The sequence below is a fragment of the Panthera onca genome, chromosome B1, assembly GCF_046562875.1.
Source record: "Panthera onca isolate mPanOnc1 chromosome B1, mPanOnc1 haplotype 2, whole genome shotgun sequence".
In the NCBI taxonomy this organism is placed as follows: domain Eukaryota; kingdom Metazoa; phylum Chordata; class Mammalia; order Carnivora; family Felidae; genus Panthera; species Panthera onca.
The window spans coordinates 94,916,806-94,940,836 of NC_138342.1; the positions used below are offsets into that span (position 1 = coordinate 94,916,806).

The following is a 24,031-nucleotide window of genomic DNA, read 5'->3' on the forward strand; positions in this document are numbered from 1 at the left end:
GTTTACAAAGTAAGCATAAACAAAACTACAAAACAAGCATTACTCGAATGCTTGACTCCAATTGAGTAGAATGTATAGCACTGACTAAAACTAACAGATACAGGGTTTAAGAGTAAAAAGATTTAACCCCAGATTTCTATAATTTAATAGGCTTCTGAATTTGACTTGAATGAAAATAACAAAGAATTGTTTTTGTAAGCGTGTTGTACAAGCCATTATTAACACGTTTAAGGTTTTGTTTTTCACTTCACAGTAATAAAACTTAAAGCTATCAGAGAAATTTGCTAATGTCAATTTTAACGGCATGCCATTTGATGATCGTTTAAAGCTCTCCGTATTTACTCAGAGAGGAAATTAATATTTCCATGGAGGTTTGTACGTACATAATCCAGTAAACGCAAACATTGGGCACTGAAAAACGTTTCCCCATGGACTTTCTGTTACACTCACTGCCAATGGTTGATGCAAGTTGAACCATGCAAAGATAGCATCTGAGCCGTATGTTTATTTGCAACTTTAATGTGGCTGCTGACTGCTGTATTTTTGGTTTATCATGTGTACCATCCTGCCATGTACAGTGATCAGATTCTCTGATCATTCTCTGCACCACAGCAAAACTTTCCGCATATCATGCATCTATATGGCATATCTACTTCACTTGTTACGCAGTGAACTGTAAACACAAAGGCATATACCAAAATTGCATGGTGGTACTTGTTAAAGGGTAGCTATCTAGATGACCTGGAACATGCTTATATTTTTCTTGTTAGGTTATTGTTGAAATGTAAGCACAGAATTAAAAAAAAAAAAAAAATCTTGTAGCAAACTCATGGACGCCTGTGAATATGCCCCTAGACTCTGGGGAAGCACTATCTTTAGGATATAATGTGGCTCTGTGAATGCACATTCCTCTTTGCCTTTCAAGTCCACCCTGCTGGGTGCTAAGAAAGTATTCTGTTTTTCTAACGTTCAGATACAAAAAATGTACAGAACTGTGTCAAGAGGAATTTAAAAGGAAATTTTTCTTTCTTGGCTTGAGATGCCACATCAGGGTTGCAAAGGGGGCAAGTTTTAATGACATCCATCTGTTTCAGATTCCAATAAGTGGGACTCAGCATTTGAATTCCTTGTCCGGAATCAGACTTTATAGGCCTAAGTACAATTGGTTTTAGGATTTGAGAGTCCTAGGACATAAAGCAGCAGAGCAGAAAGAGGTTAGTTTTACATTTGTTAGAGACTTTCCCCCAAGGCATTGCTATTACCTCACTTTCTCTTTATTGAGCTGTTATGTGTGAAATCAATCTATTTTGAGAGCATACTTCCCCCCCTACTTACACTTAACTTTGAAATAATTACTTTTGTCATAACTCCGAGGGAAACACGATATCATAAAAGCTGCCGCATCTCTCACCGTGAGTCCCCGAATCTCTATCATCTCGGTGTTGACTGAAGGTAACCAGACCGACTACTGTTTATCTTAAGCTCTTGTGTCGAGAGCTTTAATCACAGATTGACCTCATTGTAGCACAGGGAATGCCTGTGTCTACGTGGAAGCCAGAAAAGAATATGGATTTCCATGCAGGTCTATACTTTGTACCTAAAATGAGGTCAATATACATAAAACTTGAACGCTCATTTTCATTTTCTCCTTGAAACCCATCTTCTGGATCTATTTTCTAATAACACTTTCGTTTGTTTGCATTTGCAAAATGCATTTATGATGCATTTTCTCCCTAAAATTTTTTAGCGGATTCTAAAAGAATCCAGCTTACCATAACTCACTGTTGAAGAGGTCCCTCTCAGGGTGGCTCAGATGTTACATTTCCGTTGGGTCTAGACCCACCAGAACACTGGGAATGCATTTTGCTAAAATTCCACAGATTGACTGTAAGTCTTTGACTTGCATCTACTTTCTAAAAGTTTGCTTCAGGAAAGAGAAAACCGGTTATGAAAAACAGTCATGTCGGGGTGCCTGGGTGGCTCAGTCGGTTAAGTGTCCAGCTCCTGATTTTGACTCAGGTCATGATCTCACAGTTCCTGAGATGGAGCCCTGCATGAGGTTCCATGTGCTGACAGCAGACAGCCTGCTTGAGATTCTCTCTCTTCCTCTCTCTGCCCCTCCCCAGCTCACGTGTGCACTCTCTCTCAAAATAAATAAACCTAAAAAAAAAAAAAAAAAGTTGTGTAATAGCTAAAGCAATCCTCTGTGTCATGCCCAGTCCCTAAAGAAGTTCTAAGAGGGTCTATTGGGTTTTCCTCAGTGACGCCTGTAGCTCCCCTTCAGATCAACATCTTCGCTTTAAGCTTCCGCAGCTATGTCTGCAGGTGTTTCTTCATCCCTTCAGGATCAGGTGTTCCCTCTGGCTCTACTTATTCTAGGCATTCTTTTTTTTACCGGAATGACAGAGCACCCTGATCTTAGCTCCTGAGTTTAATCCTATTAGGCAGAGATAGTCCACTGGCTTTTTAATATAATGTGTGCTTCACCCCCTCTTCTCCTCATTCCCCAAAGATTATGTTTCTAAGTAGTTTTTCACAAGCCAGCTCTTTTTTTTTTTTTTTTAGCTTTCATCCACTCCACGGATTTAGTTTATTTTATTTTATAATGAGCACCAGCAAATGCGCCTCTCAAACCAAGAACTCGAATATCACTGTTAACACATCTTACGTACCCCCCTCCCATTTCATCCCCCCCGACTTCCCTCTGAAATAGCCACTAACTGAATTATGCAGTTAGCATCTTCCTGCTTTTTTTCCCCTCTTATCACATTTATGATACTTTTGCTTGCCTTTAAACTTTACTTTTTAGATTTTTTCTCTTTTTTTCTTTTTTCTTTTTTAATTTACATCCAAGTTAGTTAGCATATGGTGCAACAATGATTTCAGGAGTAGATTCCTTAATGCCCCTTACCCATTTAGCCCATCCCCCCTCCCACAACCCCCTCCAGTAACCCTCTGTTCTCCATATTTAAGAGTCTCTTATGTTTTTGTTCCCCTCCCTGGTTTTATATGATTTTTACTTCCCTTCCCTTATGTTCATCTGTTTTGTATCTTAAAGTCCTCATATGAGTGAAGTCATATGATATTTGTCTTTCTCTGACTAACTTTGCTTAGTATACTACCCTCTTGTTCCACCCACGTACTTGCAAAAGGCAAGATTTCATTCTTTTTGATTGCTGAGTAATATTCCATTATGTGTATATATATACCACATCCTCTTTATCCTCTTCTCCATCAATGTATGTTTGCGCTCTTTCCATACTTTGGCTATTGTTGATAGTGTTGCTATAAACATGGGGGTGCATGTGCCCCTTTGAAACAGCATACCTTTATCTCTTGGATAAATACCTAGTCGTGCAATTGCTGGGTCATAGGGTAGTTCTATTTTTAATTTCTTGAGGAACCTCTATACTGTTTTCCAGAGTGGCTGCACCAGCTTGTATTCCCACCAACAATGCAAAAGAGATCCTCTTTCTCCGCATCCTCGCCAACATCTGTTGTTGCCTGAGTTATTAATGTGAGCCATTCTGACAGGTGTGAGGTGGTATCTCATTGTGGTTTTGATTTGTATTTCCCTGATGATGAACGATGTGGAGAATTTTTTCATGTCGGTTGGCTATCTGGATGTCTTCTTTGGAGAAATGTCTATTCATGTCTTTTGCCCATGTCTTCACTGGATTATTTGTTTTTTGGGTGTTGAGTTTGATAAGTTCTTTATAGATTTTGGATACTAACCCTTTATCTGGTATGTCGTTTGCAAATATCTTCTCCCATTCCATTGGTTGCCTTTTAGTTTTGCTGATTGTTTCCTTCGCTGTGCAGAAGCTTTTTATTTTGATGTGGTCCCAATAGTTCATTTTTGCCTTTGTGTCCCTTCCTTGCCTCTGGAGACATGTTGAGTAAGAAGTTGCTGTGGCCAAGATCAAAGAGATTTTTGCATACTTTCTCCTCGAGGATTTTGATGGCTTCTTGTCTTACATTGAGGTCTTTCATCCATTTTGAGTTTATTTTTGCGTATGGTGTATGAAAATGGTCAAGGTTCATTTTTCTGTATGTCACTGACCAGTTTTCCCAGCACCACTTGCTGAAGAGACTGTCTTTTATTCCATTAGATATTCTTTCCTGCTTTGTCAAAGATTAGTTGGCCATACGTTTGTGGGTCCATTTCTGGGTTCTCTATTCTGTTCTCTGAGTGTCTGTTTTTGTGCCAGTACCATACTGTCTTAATGATTACAGCTTTGTAATACAACTTGAAGTCCAGGATTGTGATGCCTCCTGCTTTGGTTTTCTTTTTCAAGATTGCTTTGGCTATTCGGGTCTTTTCTGGTTCCACACAAATTTTAGAATTGTTTGTTCTAACTCTGTGAAGAATGCTGGTGTTATTTTGGTAAGGATTGCATTAAATATGTAGATTGCTTTGAGTAGTATTGACATTTTAACAATATTTGTTCTTCCTATCCAGGAGCATGGAATCTTTTTCCATTTTTTTGTGTGTGTCTCCTTCAATTTCTTTCATAAGCTTTCTTTTGTTTTCAGTGTACAGATTTTTCACCTCTTTGGTTAGATTTATTCCTAGGTATTTTATGGGTTTTGGTGCAATTGTAAATGGGATCGATTACTTGATTTCTCTTTCTGTTGCTTCATTGTTGGTGTATAGGAATGCAACCGATATCTCTACATTGATTTTATATCCTGCAACTTTGCTGAATTCATGAATCAGTTCTGGCAGTTTTTTTGGTGGGATCTTTTGGGTTTTCCATATAGAGTATCATGTCATCTGCAAAGAGCACAAGCCAGCTCTTACTTTTTCTAGGTGTATAGATGGCTGATAGATGTGGGGACAGGGATGTCAGCCAAAAATTCTCTCTCCAGCTGAGGCATTCTATTTAGGAAGTGCCGTGATTTGCAGAGCAAATATGTAGACCAAGGGCGTAACAGTTTTCTCACAACTGAAACCAATCTATAGCTCATAGGTTAGGTATCTGTAGTAACATCTGCTTTGATGCTTTGGAGGGGTGAGATAGAGTAGCAGTTAAGACTAGCTCTGGGGGCACCTGGGTGGCGCAGTCGGTTAAGCGTCCGACTTCAGCCAGGTCACGATCTCGCGGTCTGTGAGTTCGAGCCCCGCGTCGGGCTCTGGGCTGATGGCTCGGAGCCTGGAGCCTGTTTCCGATTCTGTGTCTCCCTCTCTCTCTGCCCCTCCCCCGTTCATGCTCTGTCTCTCTCTGTCCCAAAAATGAATAAAAAACGTTGAAAAAAAAAAATTAAAAAAAAAAAAAAAGACTAGCTCTGGACTGATAAACATAAATTAAATCTTGGATCTTCCACTAAATAATTGTGTGACCTTGGAGACCTTCTAAACCTCACCTATTAAATGAGCATAACAATAGCTTCTTTCTCATAGTGTTATTGTGAGTATTAAGGATATAATACATATGACTGGCTCCCTTAGCTCTGTGCCTGACCCACAGTAACGAGTGAACGTTAACTATAATTATTTAGCCTCATGTACAAGATAACAGTAGTTACTAGGCATAATCTCTAATATAATATAGAATATATAGTGCATAGACTTACTTTTTAAAAAACTATATATGGAAAATAATGTCATACTTTCTGTGACCTAATAGTGTTTCATTTTAGTTTTTTTATAGTAACTAATGTTTCCTGTGAGATATTGACATAACATAATGCATAGTATGATCTTTCACTTTTAAGTGCTGTGGCAAGAAACCTGAGATGGAAAATCTTCCTGGAGATTAGAATTTGCCACAAACCACAAAATAATTTCATCGAATAGGCAGTTTAAAATGAGTCACAACTCAGTCACTGTGGCATTGCAGATACACTTAGGGCACCCTGCCATGGGCATGGCTTTCAGGAGAGGCAAAGAGCGAGGCACTGCAGATCACAGCCATGCAGGGAGGGAAGGACAGTCAGGTGTTAACCAAGTGATAGACTTCTAAAGAGTGAGAGCATGAATTCCAGATGTATAGATTTCGGTCATACCTTTCAACTCTTTGTAAATTATCTCTCTGATTTATAACTATATAAATCATTGTGGTATTTGGGTTAAAAGTGAGATAATTTAGTCTTGGGTTTTCCATCTTCCCATGTGTAAATCATTTGAACAGTATGCAAATAATTCCCTATTTGAGACTCCCAGAAAAAATACCTCCATTTCTATCTCTGTACATCATCACCAGCCATAATGAATAGGTCTGCAAGAGTGTGCCAAGAGCCCCTGCCAAGCACATTCTTCAAGGGAGAGAGGCAGTGTAGCCTACTGGGGACAGTGCTGGATTACAAGCTGTCACAATGGTGTCTCACTTCCTAGTAGGTCAGTGGCATCCCTTTTCATGTTACCACATTCTCTTTAGTCAGATGCTATACCACAGAAGAATTATAAAGTTACACAAGTGTCTTGGAACCTAACAAAGTTTATCATCGTTATTGGGCTAAGATTTGAAAGTCAGGCTTTGCCAGCAAGGCAGAGAGTCAGGTGACTATGGCTTCATCTCTGGAGCGGCTCTCTTCTGGATGTTCTGTGGGGAAAATTCAGCTGTTTCTTCCATGATCAGATTTTGAAAGGTGCTGGGGGAAGACAAGGACTTAAAAAGCAGCACTCCGTTAAGAGTGCTCATTTTTATCAAGGGATTTTAGTTTGGTATTATGTCAGCTGGGTTAAATTGAATCTTGTTTTCCCAAAATCACTGGGATCACAAAATTTGCATTGGCCCAGTCCACACCTGCCAACTAGTGCTATCCTCTTTCCTTAAAGCATCCTCGGAGCTTTCTGTTTTTCTCTTGTAATGAGGACAGATGAATACCAAGCGACCCATGCTCAGCATTCTCCCTCAGACTTTTCTGAAAACCAAACAGTAAAGGAAAAGAAAGAAGAAACCCAGTGCCTTTAATTTCTTTTACTATTTTGATTCCTTTTTGGCTTGACATTAGGCTTACTGTAAGGTCGCAAGCATCTCAAAGCTAAAATGAATGGGTAACAGTGGATTTGGGGGTAGAGTAAATTCATCTTCAAATGTGGCCAAAGATTTAAAATAAAGCAGTAACAAGTATTTTTATTTTAGTAGTTCTTCTACACTCTGTAACATAGCAGAACACATTGACTTTAAACAACTCTCTAGAAATACTACGAAGTTGCTACCTTATCCTATGAATTATTGTTCAGTGTTTTAAACTCAGTATTGAGGTATTTTGCAACTACAGCTTTTTTACCTGCAGTGGAAACTTTCTTTGTCTTTCTGTCTTTGATATGTTTTTATTTTATCAGTAATAACCTAAAAGTCTTTTCTTTTTCTCACAGTCTGACAGCAATGCAAGCTTTCTCCGTGCTGCCAGAGCAGGTAACCTGGACAAAGTAGTGGAATATCTGAAGGGGGGCATAGACATCAATACCTGCAATCAGGTAAGAGCTTGACTCTGTACACAGTGAAGAAACACTCATTATCTATAGATATATTCCAAGAGCCCAAGGTTAATTTTTGTCTTTATTGAATTTACTAAAATATCAGTGATTCAGACTTAGGAAAATCCATTTTCATCCTCTTACCAACTTTTGAAGCCTCAGACATTTGTGTCTAGACCTAATTTTGCAGCAAAGCAGATAGATCAAAAATAACAACTGAATGTCAGTTTTTGTCTATGAAATGGCTGGGCCTTGGTCAATAGCTGGAGTATTGACCAATAATGATGTTTTACTTCTTATTTATCATCAACTAGTTATCCAGACTGGCTTATTTTCTTCTCTGCCATATGCATTTTACTCATAGGTAACTGAGTGTTAAAATTTGAGATAGAGAAATAAGAGAATGAAATAAAAATTATCCCCCCCTCCTTCCCTAATTATTTTTAAAATATGGATTACAATGAGACGAGTTTGAAACTGTTAGCTTAAGTATGAAGTGTTTGGATTATCCATTCATTTACATCCATTCAGTAATGACTCCAGACAGTATTGTACATTTTGGATATTATTCGGTCCCATGGATATTGAGATTTTTGTGCTATTTTGGGACAAGATTTTTGTACCATGAATACAGCGTCTAGTAGACTTCAGTGTTCACGACAGTGTGCTAAATGTTGGTGGTGCGTGTGTGTGTGTGTGTGTGTGTGTGTGTGTGTGTGTGTGTGTGTGTGTTTGACAGAGCTGACTGGGAAGTGAGTAATCCTGGCTAATTTTAAGTGAACAGAAGGAAAATCTCATTGTTGGATTCTACCTTATCTATAGAATGCCCCTTTATATCCTGGTATATATTGAGCCCAGTTATGCTCAACCCATGGTTTCCTGAAATTAGTAAATCTTTCAAACACAACTTTTCAAAAAGTAGACATATTATCTCAAACTTACTCTCCTCTCAAACTTCTACCTGCTGATTTCCTCATCAATGTGTCAATTCCAACACTTCTCCTATCATCTCCCCCTCTACCCACCAACCCAGCTCCAGTACGGCACTCCTTTCTTAGTCCATCTTCTACATCCATATTTGCATTAACTGAATCACCTCAGAGTCACTTATCATGGTTGCCATAATACCCTCCTTAATTCGGTTCTGTCCTCATCCTGTCCACTCTGGTCAATTTCTGAACTATGCCTTGAGTTATTTTTATAAAGTAAAAATATAATTCTGTCATTTCCCCCAACAAACTTCCAGGGGCTCCCAATGCTTAGATTAGTGAAGTGGTTGTACCAAAATCACTTGGAGGATTTTGCAAAGATTGCGGGATTTCCCTTGCTCCTCACCAGCAAGGGAGAGGTGACTCTATGCTGAAAGTCACCAGCATAGAAAGCATTGTCACTGTTGGCAATATTTTTTATCCTTTAGAGGAATGCATTTCTTGGCATTAAAAAATGGTGACAGCCACTTGCTATTGGGAAAAGCAATATGCTGTTTCCCCAATATCTCTAGTATTCTTTTGAGTATGACAAGAATTGAAGGACCCTGAATGCTCTTTATCTGGGCCATTTCTTAGGGTGTGCTTACAGTGAGCAACCTTAGGTACCATCTCCTTCTTGACAAAAAGCAGGCTTATGTTTTCTTTTTTTTTTTTTAAGTTTATTTACTTATTTTTGAGAGAGAGCACAAGCATGCAAGGGGGGAGGGACAGAGAAAGAGAGGGAGAGATAGAATATGAAGAGGCTTCAGGCTCTGAGCTATCAGCACAGAGCCTGACGTGGGGCTTAAGCCCATGAACCATGAGATCATGACCTGACCCGAAGTTCGACCCTCACCCGACTGAGCCACCCAGGTGCCTCAATGTGTTTTCTTATTATAAAAGCTGCGTCCTTCTTTAACATAACCCAGTGTGCACAGGCATCTATCGTTGGCCCTGTGTGTCACTTCTGAGGGATTGGGAAGGGGCATAGGGAACTGACACAAGCAGCATGGTGACACTCAGCAAGGGCTTTTGCTGTGAATCATAAAGTCATTTGTCTCTGATCTAGGAAACTCTTATCTTCTGCCAGCATCATGAAAGAGTAGTTTGACTTTTTAGCTTGTATGTGAGATAAAATTCCAGACCTTACATACTGACACTGACCTATGGAATAAGGCCAAATCCCTTTATCCCGATATATAAGATCTTCATATTCTGCATCTACATTCCTTTCTTTATCCATCTTATTTTCCATTAAGAATTGTTTTGATATGTTTCTCATGTTCTTTTGAACAAATAATTTGAACTTTAAGTATATTAGTTACTCTAAAAGAAAAAGAACATCTAAATTCCCATATGGATACATGAACTTCTTCCAAAAATGCCTATGAGACTAAATATAAAATATTTTTATAATTTTAACATATTGCCTTAGATATTTTAAAGTATATGAAATACATTCCCAAATTTTAATATTGATCCATTAAATTTCTAAATGTGCAACATGCTAGAGAATAGGCAATGAAACTATCAGTTCATTTAGGTAAAATTATCATCAATAATGCCAAAAAAGGAACCCAAGGAAAATGAAGTTGACTGCGGTCAAAGCAAATGCACTTAACCCAAAATTGTAACAAATATATTAATCGTATGAAGGATCTTAAGGGTATTTTTAGGGTTCTTTGTTGTTTTTTTTTAGAAAAATAATCTCTCAGCAGTACTCAGTTTTTTTCTCCTCCATAGACCAACCTAACTTTTTGAGTTACCTCAAAAACTTTTTGGTGCCTAAATTATTTTTCTTACAGTGGCCAACTGTCCAGTAACATGTTGCTGTACAAGGGAAGAACATTTATTTTTGTGAACACGTAGCACAGTATCATGAAACCACACAAAACTTAGAGCCCAGAGACTACAATTTAAGTTCCCTAAGTTCCCTCTCCACTTCTGTCAGTCATTTCAATTCAGAAAGTGACACTTTTCTAATCTCTAAAACAAGATAATAATAATAATACATTCAATCTTATATCACTGGGTTGCAGGGTAAATTAAATTATTAAATAGGAAAGGAATTTTTAAGTTGTACATGTTCTAGTTGCAATTAGTATATATAATTGACGAAGAATCAGAAAAATTAAAATTCAACTGCATACAACATATGAGATTGAGTCTCCTCGATCACCTGAATTTACTAGGTAAAAAGTAAGTATTGTTGTCTGGTGTTGGTCTTTATTATTACTATGCAAGATGTACATTAAATAGAGATTAGAGAAATAAAGTGACTAATGTTAACTATTTAGCCACTGTGTATCAGGCTTTCCGCTGGGGTCTTTACATGTGATGCTTTATCAACCAGCAGAGACAAATGTTATGAGGTAGGTAGGTATTTGCTGGAACTTACAAATGCAGAAACTGAGCCCACAAGTGGTTAAGTGATGTTCCCAGGGTCACACAGATCTGTCTGTCTCTGGTGTACAAGTGTTTTCTACTGCAGGACATTTTCCTGAGATGTTGGGATCTGTCCTTCAGGATGTACAATGTGGCTTCCTTTATCTTGAAGCTCAAATCTTCAAGATGTACCATTGTTAGTGTAAAAAGAGCTTTATTCATCCTTAACATAATAGTAGATAGATGGACTTTTAAATCAAAGCGCACCACTACCAGGATTACACTAAAACTCAAAATTCAGAGCTGAATATAATTTCTGAACACCTAGGAGGACAACTAACTCTTCAGCCAAAATACAGCTGTATCTAACGAATATGTAAAAGCTCAAAGTTACTATGGCATATGAAAGAAGAGAAGAAAAAGCGTCCATTATTTTGCTTGTAAGCCTGGGTTTCTGGGGAGCATCATGGCATGTGACACAGAAACCAGAACTTTCTGTACCCTGCTATATTTCTCAATGAAAGGCAATCTGGGCTGTACCAGCTTTCCAAAAATATCGCGTGTGTTGGCGTTCTAAGATTCCTTAAGCTGAAATTTGGATGAAATTTTTTTTCTTTATAAAATTTGTCTCATGACTACCAGGAGAATTTTGAAATTTAATCCAAAAATACAATTTGGCTTTTAATCACTTAAAGGATATGACAAAAAAATTCATAATTTTGGCACAAAACAATTTTCTTAAAAAACAAAGACGACTTCAAGTCTTCATTTTTCTTTTCCAAATGGTTAAAAAATCTGTTAACTTCTGTTTTCTATAAAAGATAAAACTGGTAATTTTTTTTTTTATTATCTCTTGTACACTCAGGAAAGAGAATAAATTTTAGCATTTGCTCCCGATCTGAAACTCATATATATGTAATGCTTTTATTTATTTAGTAACTATTCACAGTCTAATAATGTTATCAACAAGTTTAATGTCCAGACATTAAAAATAGACACTATAACCTTTTCATAAAAATATTTATGGCCGGGGCACTTGGGTGGCTCACTCCGTTAAGCATCCAACTCTTGATTTCGGCTCAGGTCCTGATTTCATGGTTTGTGAGTTCCAGCCCCCCACTGGGTTCTGTGCTGACAGTGGGGAACCTGCTTGGGATTCTTTCTCTCTGCCTCTTGCCTGCTTGTGCTCATACTCACTCTCTCTCTCACTCTCAAAAATAAATAAACAGAACCTTAGAAAAAATGTAGCCAATTACAAGTCAATAAAAGGCTCAGAAGATTCAGGTACTTTCACCAGGCATAAAATTTATTGGTTTCACTGCAGTGACTTCAAAATAAAGGTTATCACTTATCATTTATTGAATGTAATCCTGGAGATGACCCTGAAAGTTAATAGTCTTTAATATATTCTAATTTGGTCTTGACCTTTTACTACTGAGGTATAAAGGTGTAAAATTACCAGTTAGATCTTATGCTTCCTTTATCAAAGACAGAAGGCAAGGTTAAAGGAACATTTTCAAAAGAATTTTAATGTTCCTAAAATACCAAGTCTTTACCAGCAAGAAGGTACACCAAACAATGAATTTATCATATGCTCACGTAGTTATGACTCAGACCACAATGCATTTTTGGAAGTCATTTTAAGAATGTAGGTGCTGGAATCCAAATTCTCATTTTATCCACTTACCAGCTATGTGACCCTGGACACCAAGTGTTTCTAAGACACCGTTTTCTCAGCTGTAAAATAGTGATCGTAACAACACTGGAGCCATAGCATAGTTGTGATAATTAAATGCGATGTTTGCAAAAGGCTTAGCAGAATACACATTCAATAAATATTAGCAAATAATAATCCTTATTATAATAATACAGTCTTTTTATATTGATTCTCAACCTAAACTTTAGCAAAAGCGGTGCTGGTTCTCATAGGCAGGGCAGATCATAAAAGGTATTCTCATAGCCTGTGTCATCAAATAGGAAAGACCGCATTTAGTAGCAATTTGGTAACAATTTCTGTTTATCTGGGTTAAATTAAACTAAATTTCTTTTCTGGAACTAAAATCCTTTTTACCAATGCCATTTGGATCCATCCACTCTGGACCTCTCTTTAAAAACACTAACACCAATTCTATTAACCTGGGAATTTATAGAGGCGACAGTGATGAGTACTTGAGAATTGGACTTCTGGAATTAATGGAACATGGAATGAACTATATCCAGTTTCCTAACCAATTAAATTGGGGCACAAATATACCTGCAAACAATCTTGTTAAGTATTCATTATTTGACATCTCATTTAGAGGAAGCAAAAGGTGGCACGTCCATCTGGTTCTGGTTACATGTGTCCTTTTGGTTTTGGATTCTATATTATTCTCTAATTCTCTTCAGTGCAGGCCAGTGTTAACTGGTCCTTGGTCTATACTAAGTAGTACAGATTCAGGTTGGATTTAAATAACATCTGCCCAGTGTTTTGAGCACTTAGAGTTTTCATTTTCATTTTCTTTCTTTCTTTTCTTTTTTTTTTTTTTAGAATTTTCATTTTCATGTTGATAGTTGTTCAATGCAAAGTAATTCCAGTAGACTTTTCATCAGCCACTTGTCCATAACTCTAAAAAATTTTGTCTCACAGATTTAGGAAGATGTTTGAAGTGCAACTCTTATTTCATTTAAAAACGCCAGGGGTAGCTTCATGCAAAGCATTTCTGTGACTGTCTTCTTACGTACTGTGCTGCGGTGGTTTAGATGAAAACCGAACAATTTATATTCTTGGAATTCTCTTGAATGCTCTTTTCCTATGACTAAAAGACATGGGTTTTAATACACAACTCCCATGTAGCCACTCCATTCTCCTTAATTCATCTCAGATATTATAATCACATTATTTCTGCCAGTCTGAACTCAGGCTCACCATTTGTTTATCTTTTTATTCAAACATATAATATGTGTTTACTATGTGGCAGGCACTGACCTAGGCGCAGTGAAAACAGAGACAACACCCCTGTTCTCATATAGCTTATAATCTACAATGTAAGAAGACAGAGATAATCATCAACCAAAAAAGTTAGATATGTGGGGCACCTGGGTGGCTCAGTTGGTTGAATGTCTGACTTCGGCTGGGGTCATCGTGGTTTGTGAGTTCAAGCCCCACATCGGGCTCATTACTATCAGTGCAGAGCCCACTTTGGATCCTCTGTTTCCTTCTCTCTGCCCCTCTCCCTGCCTGCGCTCTCTCAAAAATAAATAAACATTTAAAAAAAGTAAAAATGTGAAAGAAGTAACTAGTAAGTGATAGCAGGAAAATATAGCAGGAGAGAAGGAGAAGGAATGGAAGGTAAGCAATGTGTTATTTTAGATAGGATGGTCAAAAAAATGCTTGAAGAATTTGACCAAGGAAGCCCTGTACTACTTGCAGGGAATATATTTTAGAAGAAGGCCTGACAAGTGAGAAAGTCCCAAGGAGGGAGCATGCCTGGTGAGTTCAAGGTCCAGTAAGGAAGCTAGTATAGCAGGACTAGTAGGAGATCAGGGGAAGAGAAGTAAGAGGTCAGGAAGAGTCATCCGCAGCACCAGGTCATATAAGATATTATAGGGTATTTTAAGAACTTTGGCTTTAATTCTGAGAGGGAAGAGAAGTGATTGATTAGAGGGTTGTTAGCAAAGAAGTGACATAGGTTGACTTAAATTTAAATAGTAACGCTCAGACTGAAAACTGAGAAAGGGCAGAGGAGGAAGCACTTTTGTAATACTTTAGGTAAGAGGGCAAATGTTCTACACCTGGGCAACAGGCAGGAGAGATGGTAAGATGTGGTTGGATTATGGATATATTTTGAAGAGAGAGCTGATAGATTTTTTTATGGAGTTAGTATAAGATAAGAGCAAAAAAGGAGGAGCCAGGGATGAAGGTTGGGGTCACAAAGAGAATAATAAGGGTTGAAGATTCGTTAACTGAGAGGGGAGAGGAGGTGGGAGACAATCATCTAGGAGAGTGGAGGGAGAGTGAGTAAGGGTGGCAGAGCATGATTGGAAGGCGGAATTAAAAGCCTACTCAAGGATCGTGACCAGCTAGTATGTACGTGTGTTCTTCTGCAGCCACAGTCAGATACGGACTCAGATGGAGAGTTATATATAACCAGGAATGTGGTTTAGCTAAGCATGTATAGTATAGCTAGAGAAAGACAAAAGAATTGAGGATGCATGCAAAGGAATGAATAAAACGATTCTAAAAGTTTGTGCATGCGATGTAGCTCCACTGAATGAGGAGAGGAACAGGCACTGTGAAAAGGTGAACAGACTGTAGGTGTCAGGCATAGAAGGATTGTTGAAATTGGATCAGTAGATTGTCAAGAGAGTAAATGGTGGTCAAAAGGTCAATGTTCTCAATTGAGATCCGGGGCGGGGGACGGGGGGAGCAGATTATATTATTGGAATGAGAAGGTCTGGAATGTGACGACAGATGTGAGGAGATGATGTAGAGAAAAGGAAAAATCCTTGGCCAAGAAGTCAGGAACCCTTAAGTCCAGAGTTTTGGAAAAATCACTTTCGTATAGGCTGGAGAAAGTGGCAGTGTGTGTGTGTGTTGATGATTATGAAGGAGTAAACTAAATCCTATCATCTCTAGTCTTGTCAAAGCCTTTTCTCTCCTTGTATAAGAAGCAGAGGGAATAAAAAGGAAACCTTGTTTTTAGATGGTAACTTCCCCCAAATTCTCAGAAATGAAGAAAATAGATATGTAGAAGAGAATGTTGCAGTCTGTTATTAAAAAGTGGCTGTCTGCTGAGCTGGGCATGATCAGAAGCTACCTGTCTGTTAATGAGCCTGCATATGTACATGTATACACCTCAACATAGGCAATTCTTTTTACTTTCATACTCAGTTTCTCTTCAGCCTCTTCCCTCAGAAATGAAATGTCTTCAAGATAGGGTGAAAGAGTCCAAAATGCAGAAACACAAAAGCTCGTAAGGGTGCATGTAACTCCTGGCTCCCCCCTCCCACCACCATCATCACCGCCAAAAAAAAAAAAAAAGAAAGAAAGAAAAAAAAAAAGAAAAAGAAAGCAAAGCGGTGGGGGGGGGGGGGGGTGCCTCAGTGGCCCAGTTGGTTGAGTATCAACTTTGTCTCAAGTCATAATCTCATAGTTCATGAATTTGAGCCCCTCATCGGGCTCACTGCTGTCAGCACGGAGCCCACTTCAGATCCTCTGTCCCCCTCTCTCTCTGCCCTCCTCTGCTCATGTTCTCTCTCTCAAAAATGAATATAGACATTTTTTAAAAAGGGCAAAAAATATCTTAAAAAGCCAACATCAATGAAAAAAGAAAGTTCTTTGTACAGGGCAGAGTGGGCAGTGGGGACAGTCTGAAATGAAACCCTGTACCTTAATGGTATGCAAAGTCATTGCTGGGGTGAGTAAAGAATGCTTGGGAAAGGGGTTTATGAGAGAATTCATGGCGTGATGTTTTCTTGAGGAATGAGGAAACACAGCAGTTGTGCCCATGGCACATAGAGAAAGGTAGGAGACAGAGAGAGAGAAACAATTTATCAGGGAGTTAAGAATATATTTGCTCATCCAAAGCAACCACCAGAAGTTTATCAAGAGATTTGTTACTCAAGTTCCCTTGGAATTATTAGTTTATTATTTTTTTTAATAAAAACAATCCCACAGCATTCATTGTCATCCAGTAATGACATAAAGGTAACCAAAACAATAGGAACAAATGTTTTAGAACTATGCTCCCAACAATGGACCTCTAAAAAAAAAAAACAAACTACATGGTCTTCTCAAGAATTTCTCACTTCATTGATCATTTATAGTTGGAGACACTTTGAAACAGGGTAATATTATCTCCTTTTAGCATGATCCGACCCAGTTGTTTTCTTGACTTTGTTTTAGAATGAATCTCTTCTGCATCATCTAATACAAGGTTCACGTACTCATCAAAATCAGTGATGCAGCGCTCTATCTACATGTTCACTTGCTCATCAAGCCACACCTGAATCCAAGATCTATTTTGCAGGTATCTGAAGATGAGGTTGATGGGCTGCACCATCACCTTCTGCACTTTTTGACCCTGGCCATGGTACGCCATGGTGGAAGCTGACAAAGACCGCTGGAATTACTAGTTTAAACATCAAACTAGCAATGGTCTCTACCGCGTTTCTGAAGTATAGCTGACATACAAAGTTATATTAATTTCACATGTACAACATAGTGAGTCAACAATTCTATGCCCTAAGCAATACTTACTGCAACAAGTGTAGGTACATCTGTCACCATACAATGTTGTTACAATATTATTGACTATATTACCTATGCTGTATTTTGCATTTCCATGACCTATTTATTTTACAACTGGAAATTTGTACCTCTTCATCCCCTTCAGCTATTTTTCCCATTCTTCTGCCTCCCTCCCCTCCAGCGATCACTTTTGTTCTCTGTATGTATGAGTCTGTTTCTGTTTGTTTTTATTGTTTAGATTCCACATATAAGTGAAATCATCCTGATTTGCCTTTCTCTGACTTATTTCAGGTTACACAAGAAGCTTTAGGTGCATCCATGTTTTCTCAAGGGGCAAGGTCTCATTCTTTTTATGGCCGAGTAGTATTTCATTGTAACGTATACTCTAGAGCCCTTTTAAACAACACCTTTTAGTGAGATTTTTTGTGTTTCTCTAAAGGGGCACTAGATTATTTTTAGCTATTTGCATCTACAACTAACAATTTAGCAATATGCAGAAAGCCGCATAAACAGGGAACTTGGAACATTAGCAACACAGGAAAATTAAGAGGCTTATAAAGAAAGGTTCATAAAATATACCAATACAAATATGGCTAAAATTAAACCTAAGGGGAAGAGAGGCTAGCACTGACTTATATGATCATGACAAAGAATGATTACAAACTAGAATTTCAGCTTCAGTGTTGTTGGTCAGTGAAAAGGGCACTCTGTTGGAAAGACTAGGAGACCCAGGATTGGCACATAGTAGAATCCAATTAATATTTGATAAATAAATAAATAATTGAATGAACACAGACATTTGGCCAGTCACTTAAACTAGTCTGAGTCTCAAATTATCCATTTTTGAAGTGAGAAATAATAATACCTATGATATCAAATAATAGTTACCTTTGGGGTGCCTTGGTGGCTCACTTGGTTAAGTGTCTGACTCTTGGTTTTGGTTCAGGTCATGATCTCACGGTTCATGTGTTCAAGCCCCATGTCAGGCTCTGTGCTGACAGTGCAGAACCTCCTTGGGATCCTCCCTCTCCCTCTCTCTCTGACCCTCCCCTGCTTGTGCTCCCTCTCTCTCTCAAAACAAATAATTAAGCCTAAAAAAATAGTTACCTTTATTGCATGTCTACAATATGCTTATCACTGTACTGCATACTTTATAATCTTCTCAACATCCTTCTCTGTCTCAAAGGGAGACCACTGGGTACTCAAATTATACATGTGAAAACCCATTGTGTTGTGCACACTCAGGAGACCAAAGTATGGTTCTGACAGTTGCAGTTAGATAGGATTTAATTAAGATGTATGGCCATGATTGATGATTTCACTCAAACTAGAGTAGCTGTATGGACAGGTTTGGGGAAAGTACTAACAAGTTTATTCCTTCTAACTTAACCAAAATTGTCATTATTTCTTTCAGATAACTGGTAATTTTGTGTAATGAATAGGAAGGTCTTGGTCATGCCTCCTCAAACATTTATTCTGCTTTCTAGATGGAAGGACCCATGTTTTGTCAGGTTCTGTTTACAAACCATCTCTTAAGGCAGTATTTCTTCTCTGTAGAGAGAGGAGACTTTTTTTAGAACCCTGAGAATACATCCATATGCTTCAGTGTGAGAAATGCTGCGTTTAAATTTGGGTGTTCCTTTCAGTGATCACTTGGAATTAATTGACACAGTCATAAACATGACCAAGAAATTACCACATGATATTTAATTAAATATCCTCAGAATCCTGAGATCCTTAAGAACACATCAAGGGATTTCAGACTGAGAAAAGCCCCTATAGATTAAGTGTTTCTCTCAGGATCCAATTTCGTCTTATGCATGTTAATGTTGACCAGCTTTAGCCTCAGAGAGTGAACTTTTCCTGATTGTGTTTACAAAGGCTAGAAATCATTCTGTTTGTACCTGACTTGCCCACGCATTGACTACATTACTGACAAATGTAGAATAACTGGATGGATTAAGCAGACGCCTATTTACCTCCATATGGTACTTACTATTCATTAGCTCACCCACTGTTCGAACATTATTAAAGTATCCTTTTTCTTATACTAGATACTATATCAGGTGTAGAGCTTACAAAAGTGAATAGGATTTGATTCTTGCCCATGATAAGCCTTGTTGGGAAGATAAACAGAGAACACAAACACAATTGTAAGAAGAACCAAATTTTGTGATTACTCAGGATAAACTAAGCCAGCTTGTGAGTCTTAGACAAACCTGAAATTGACACTAGATGAAATTTGTAGGAATCATTTTATAATGATGGAAAGCAGAGTAATGGTATGTTACCCGTAAGACTCCTAAAGCCAACCTTTATTTTGTGGTGGCTCCTTCCTCGCTCTCTTCATATTCTTTTAGAGTCCAGGATGCCAACTTTGGCTTGTTTTTAATTAAAGTTGTTTTAAAAAATGAGAAAATTAGAAGTCACTGTAATTCTATAATAATATTGCTAACTTTTACATGGGTACCTTTACATGTAGACTTGATTCCTAGCACAATTTGTCATACCATAAAAGTTCAGTAAATGTTTTAATATGTGAGTAATTGACACTCAATTGTTATTTCACATTGAATTTAAGCTTCCTCTAGTCTATATTAAATTTAAACTTTGTACCATGTTTTTATCTGAATTTAATATTTAGTACAAAACTGTTTCTTCACTTGTGCCTCATTAGGAGTGGGAGGATAGGGGGGTGCCTGGCTGGCTCAGTCAATAGAGCATGTAAAAAAACCTCTTAATAAACAGGTTGTAAATTTAAGCCCCACGTTAAGTGTAGAGATTACTTAAAAACAAAAAATCTAAAGAAAAGAAAAAAGAAGTAGGAAGGTAGGGTACATTCTGGAATTGCTATGGAACGTTTTTATGTTCTGTTCTCCCTTCTTGTTTTCCTTCTCTTTGAGATCCTGCCACTCTTTCCCTTTCTTACTTCAGTCTCACCCTTGAGCCCTGCAGGCACATCCACTGGAGGCCACAGCACTAAGGAGTTCTTCCGTTTCATTAAAAAAAAAAAAAAAAAAAAAGTTACTGGTTGATTCTGATATATACTCCTTATCCTTGCTTACCAATTTTGATAAGTTCCATGTTAGAAGGAGAAAATCCAGGTTTTAAAAAAATGTTTATTTTTGAGAGAGAGAGAGAGAGAAAATACGCGCGCATGCTCGCACACAAATGGGGAGAGGGGCAGAGAAGGGGGACAGAGGATCCAAAATGGGCTCCAAGCTGACAGCAGAGAGCCCAATAGTTGACAGCAGAGAGCCCAATAGTTGACAGCAGAGAGCCTGATGTGGGGCGAACTTACAAATGACAAGATCATGACCTGAGCCAAAGTGCAATGCTTAACCAACAGAGCCACCCAGGTGCCCTGAAAATGCCCTCTTTTAAAATGAGTTGATTGAAATATTAAATGAGTCAGTGATAAATCTACAAAGGCAAGATTCATTCTCTTGTATATTTATTTCCTTTAAAATCTTCTGGAAATGATACCCTCATTACTTGTCGTTTGATCTAAGAACCACAGAATTTTATTACTAAGAAACTTAAAGGATCAACCCTTTCCTTAATTTTTACTTTAAATTAAAACTAGCTAAGTTTCACATGGATATGATAATAATATTCTAGAATGCATTATAGAATTCTTTTCTAATTTTGACACATTTGGACACTTTATGTCTAGAAAGGAGATTTCTCTTTAATTACTGACTTACTGTGAGAGACTGAGATACTTACTATTCCACAAAATACCAAATAGAATTAATGAGAAATTGAAGTCTAAAGAGAGCTAAATAGGATTATAATGCAGGGTCCATAGATTTTTTTTTTTTTTTTCAATTCTAGGAGTTAAGGGTATAGTTTCTGAGCTAGAATCACCAGGTAATTCATAATTCATAATGTTCAATTTAAGATTAAGTGAGTTAATGCAATTAAAAGCTTAGAACCAAGCTTGACACTTAAGAATGTTGTATGTTTTAGCTATTTAAATAATTTGCTGCTGACTTTTAAAGTTAATATTTAAATCTCTTTAAACCATGACTATTATAATAAGTAGCTCAAATAATGTTCTTTCTTTGAGCTTCATATAGTATTTTGCTTTAGCATGTGTTAAGTCAAATATGAAGGAAATAGTGTATCTATTATTTCTCATTAAAATTAACCAAAGAATGAGCCCCTGTGAAAACAACACTTAAATAAAAGAGTTAAAGCTTTCTGTCATAAAATAGCAGCTCTTTGAATTTTGTAAAGGATGACTACTTTCTGGATGGACCAGGTTCTGTCTTTCCTAGGTTTCATTAGAATTGAAAATACCTTCTCTTTAAGATTTTTTTTTTAATGTTTAAAATTTATTTTTATTTTTATTTTATTTTGAGAGAGAGAGAGAGTGAGTGTGAGTTGGGGAGAGCTATTCAGGGAGAGAGAAAGAGAACCCCAAGCAGGCCCCATGCTCAGCACAGAGCCAACACGGGGCTTGATCCTACCACCCTGGGATCATGACCTGAGCCAAAAATCAAGAGTTAGACCCTCAACCAACTGAGCCACCTCGGAACCCCTAAAGATTTTGTTTTTAAATAATCTCTTCACCCAAAGTGGGGCTCCAACTCACAACCCCAGCATCGAGAGTCACATGCTCCACAGACAGAGACAGCCAGGCATCCCAGAATCGAAAATACTTTTTAAAGTAAATAATTTCTGCATAAATTAATAATTTCCCTAGTCCAGGTAAACATTGTACAGTAGACTCAGAAATGCTCAATTCGACTCATTGTATTTAACCAAATATCAGTGATAGAAAACAGGAGTTAGGAGTATATGAATTTATTACTTCTTGCACTTAACCAGGAAATCATAATATTTTACATTTGCATATTATTTTATAGATTCAGATTAGCATAAACATGCATTATTTTGTATTCTTTTTTAAAATAACTATCTGAAGAAAGCAGAGTGGGAAATTCATCTGTTTTACTAACGAAGAAACTTGAAATTGTGTTGTTAGTAATGGAGACAAGCTAGGAACCCAGGTTTTGTGTTGCCTCCCCTGGACCACACCCCCTCTCAGAGCCCCGGATGTGCATGCGGTTCAGCAGTGACTTAGTGGATATTTTCAAAGTGAAGAACTCTTCTTTGTCCCATCATCATCCTTCATATTTACATCACAACACCCATCTAAAAATAAGAATTATTAAGTTCAGAAAATTCAAATAAGCATACCATAAAAACCAATCCTCTCTTAGAATGGTCTTTGTGCACGTTAGCTTTGATCTGAAAGAACATCTACTTTTCCCAACATGCTTGCATGTCTTACCTAAACCTCCTTAGTTTTTTGTTTTTTTTTTTTTGCAGTCCAGACCATGCATGTGTACACAGTCTCTCTCTGACACACACACGTGTGTGCATGTATGTGTGTGTATTGTGAAAATTTTCACCAAAAAAAAACCCAAAACAAAACAAAATCAACACTTGCTCATCTACTTGCACTCCGTTGTCTTTATTCCACTTTATATTTTAAAATGTTGATTGGCAGTCCATTCAATAGATTTTATTTTTTTTAATTTTATTCATTCATTCATTCATTCATTTAAATATAATTTATTGTCAAGTTAGCCACCATAAAATGTATACAGTGTGTTCTTGGTTTGGGGGGTAGATTCCCGTGATTCATTGCTTACATACAATGCCCATTGCTCATCCCAACAAGTGCTCTCCTCAAAGCCCATGACTTATTTTCCCCCCACCCAACCCCCCCAATGAAACCTCAGTTTGTTCTCTGTATTTAAGAGTCTCTTATGGTTTGCCTTCTTCTCTGTTTGAAACTATTTTTTCTCCTTCCCTTCCCCTGCGGTCTTCTGTTAAGTTTCTCAAGTTCCACATATGAGTGAAAACATGATATCTGTCTTTCTCTGACTGCCTTATTTCACTTAGCATAATACCCTCCAGATCCATCCACATTGTTGCACATGGCGGGATTTCACTTTTTTCTAATTGCCAAGTAGTATTCCATTGTATATGTAAACCACACCTTCTTTATCTATTCATCAGTAATAGATTTTACAACCCACTTATGCAAAATGACCTACAGTTTGAAACTTGATTTACAACTTAATTATTTTAGCTTTACAAACATAAATAGGTAACTCAGATCAAGTTTGGACTTCTGCTCTTCCTCTTTTTAGTGGTGAGGATCTTGAGGCAAATCACCTGATTTCTGAGAATTTTAGGGTCCTTCTTTGTAAAATATAATGTGTGATGTAATATATGTAAAATATAATAATGATATCTATGTCATTGGGTTTCTTATTCTTTGATTCATCAAGTATTTATTTCTCAGCCCCATAACTTCTTCATCCCTCTTGATCTTGGTAAGTTTTGAAGAATTTTCACAACTCTTTCTTCTTCCAGGCCAAGTCATCATCATATTTAATGTCATTCTTTATATTTGGGGGATTATATGGTAGAAAGATTTGATAGGGCTGAACAGGGGAGAAAGACCAGTGGCCAACAAGGGAGCTACTAGCCAGAAGCACTACAGATATCTGGGTGGCCCTGGATCATAGATGATCCTTAGATGAAATGGAGATCGGGAAGTGGACTATACAAAGTGATATTTTCAAAGCATTCTTATTCTAAGCATTTTCCCATGTAATGATCAATGAGCTACCAAACTCCAAGCCTCATTGTAAATTAGGAAATACCTTACTAAAAATTCATCTTTTGGGAATTACAAAGAAAGCCTTGAAGATTTGAGAATAACTCACTAATAAAACAAGTTTCCTCTTGGGTCACCCACAGTTTGATTTACTATATTAGATCAAAAACCTTTGAAGACCAGCCAAAGACATGGTAAAATCAGTTAAATTGTATCTGACACATTGTTTGCTTTGCTGTTCCTGATCTTCCCCAAAACTGAATGAATCCTTAATTCCATCAGAGTAAGTACTCTTAGTTTAGAGCAGCCACCATGGAAGAGATGGGAAAGGTGCAGCTAGATTATGGCTGGGTGTAACCAGTGAAAATTGGATTGGG

At 37.6% G+C, this 24,031-nt stretch overlaps 1 protein-coding gene and 1 pseudogene across 50 annotated transcripts in view; one reads left to right on the forward strand and one right to left on the reverse strand.

Moving 5' to 3' along the window:
• ANK2 (ankyrin 2) overlaps positions 1 to 24,031 on the forward strand; it is a 670,685-nt gene that overhangs the window by 452,252 nt on the left and 194,402 nt on the right. For all 50 annotated transcript variants that reach the window (XM_078445806.2, XM_060654351.3, XM_078445805.2 and 47 more), the window contains one exon: positions 7,325 to 7,426. In XM_078445806.2, coding sequence (XP_078301932.2) covers positions 7,325 to 7,426 — 102 coding nt within the window. The remainder of the gene's footprint in view (positions 1 to 7,324; positions 7,427 to 24,031) is intronic.
• LOC144616036 (small nuclear ribonucleoprotein E pseudogene) lies at positions 16,122 to 17,584 on the reverse strand (annotated as a pseudogene).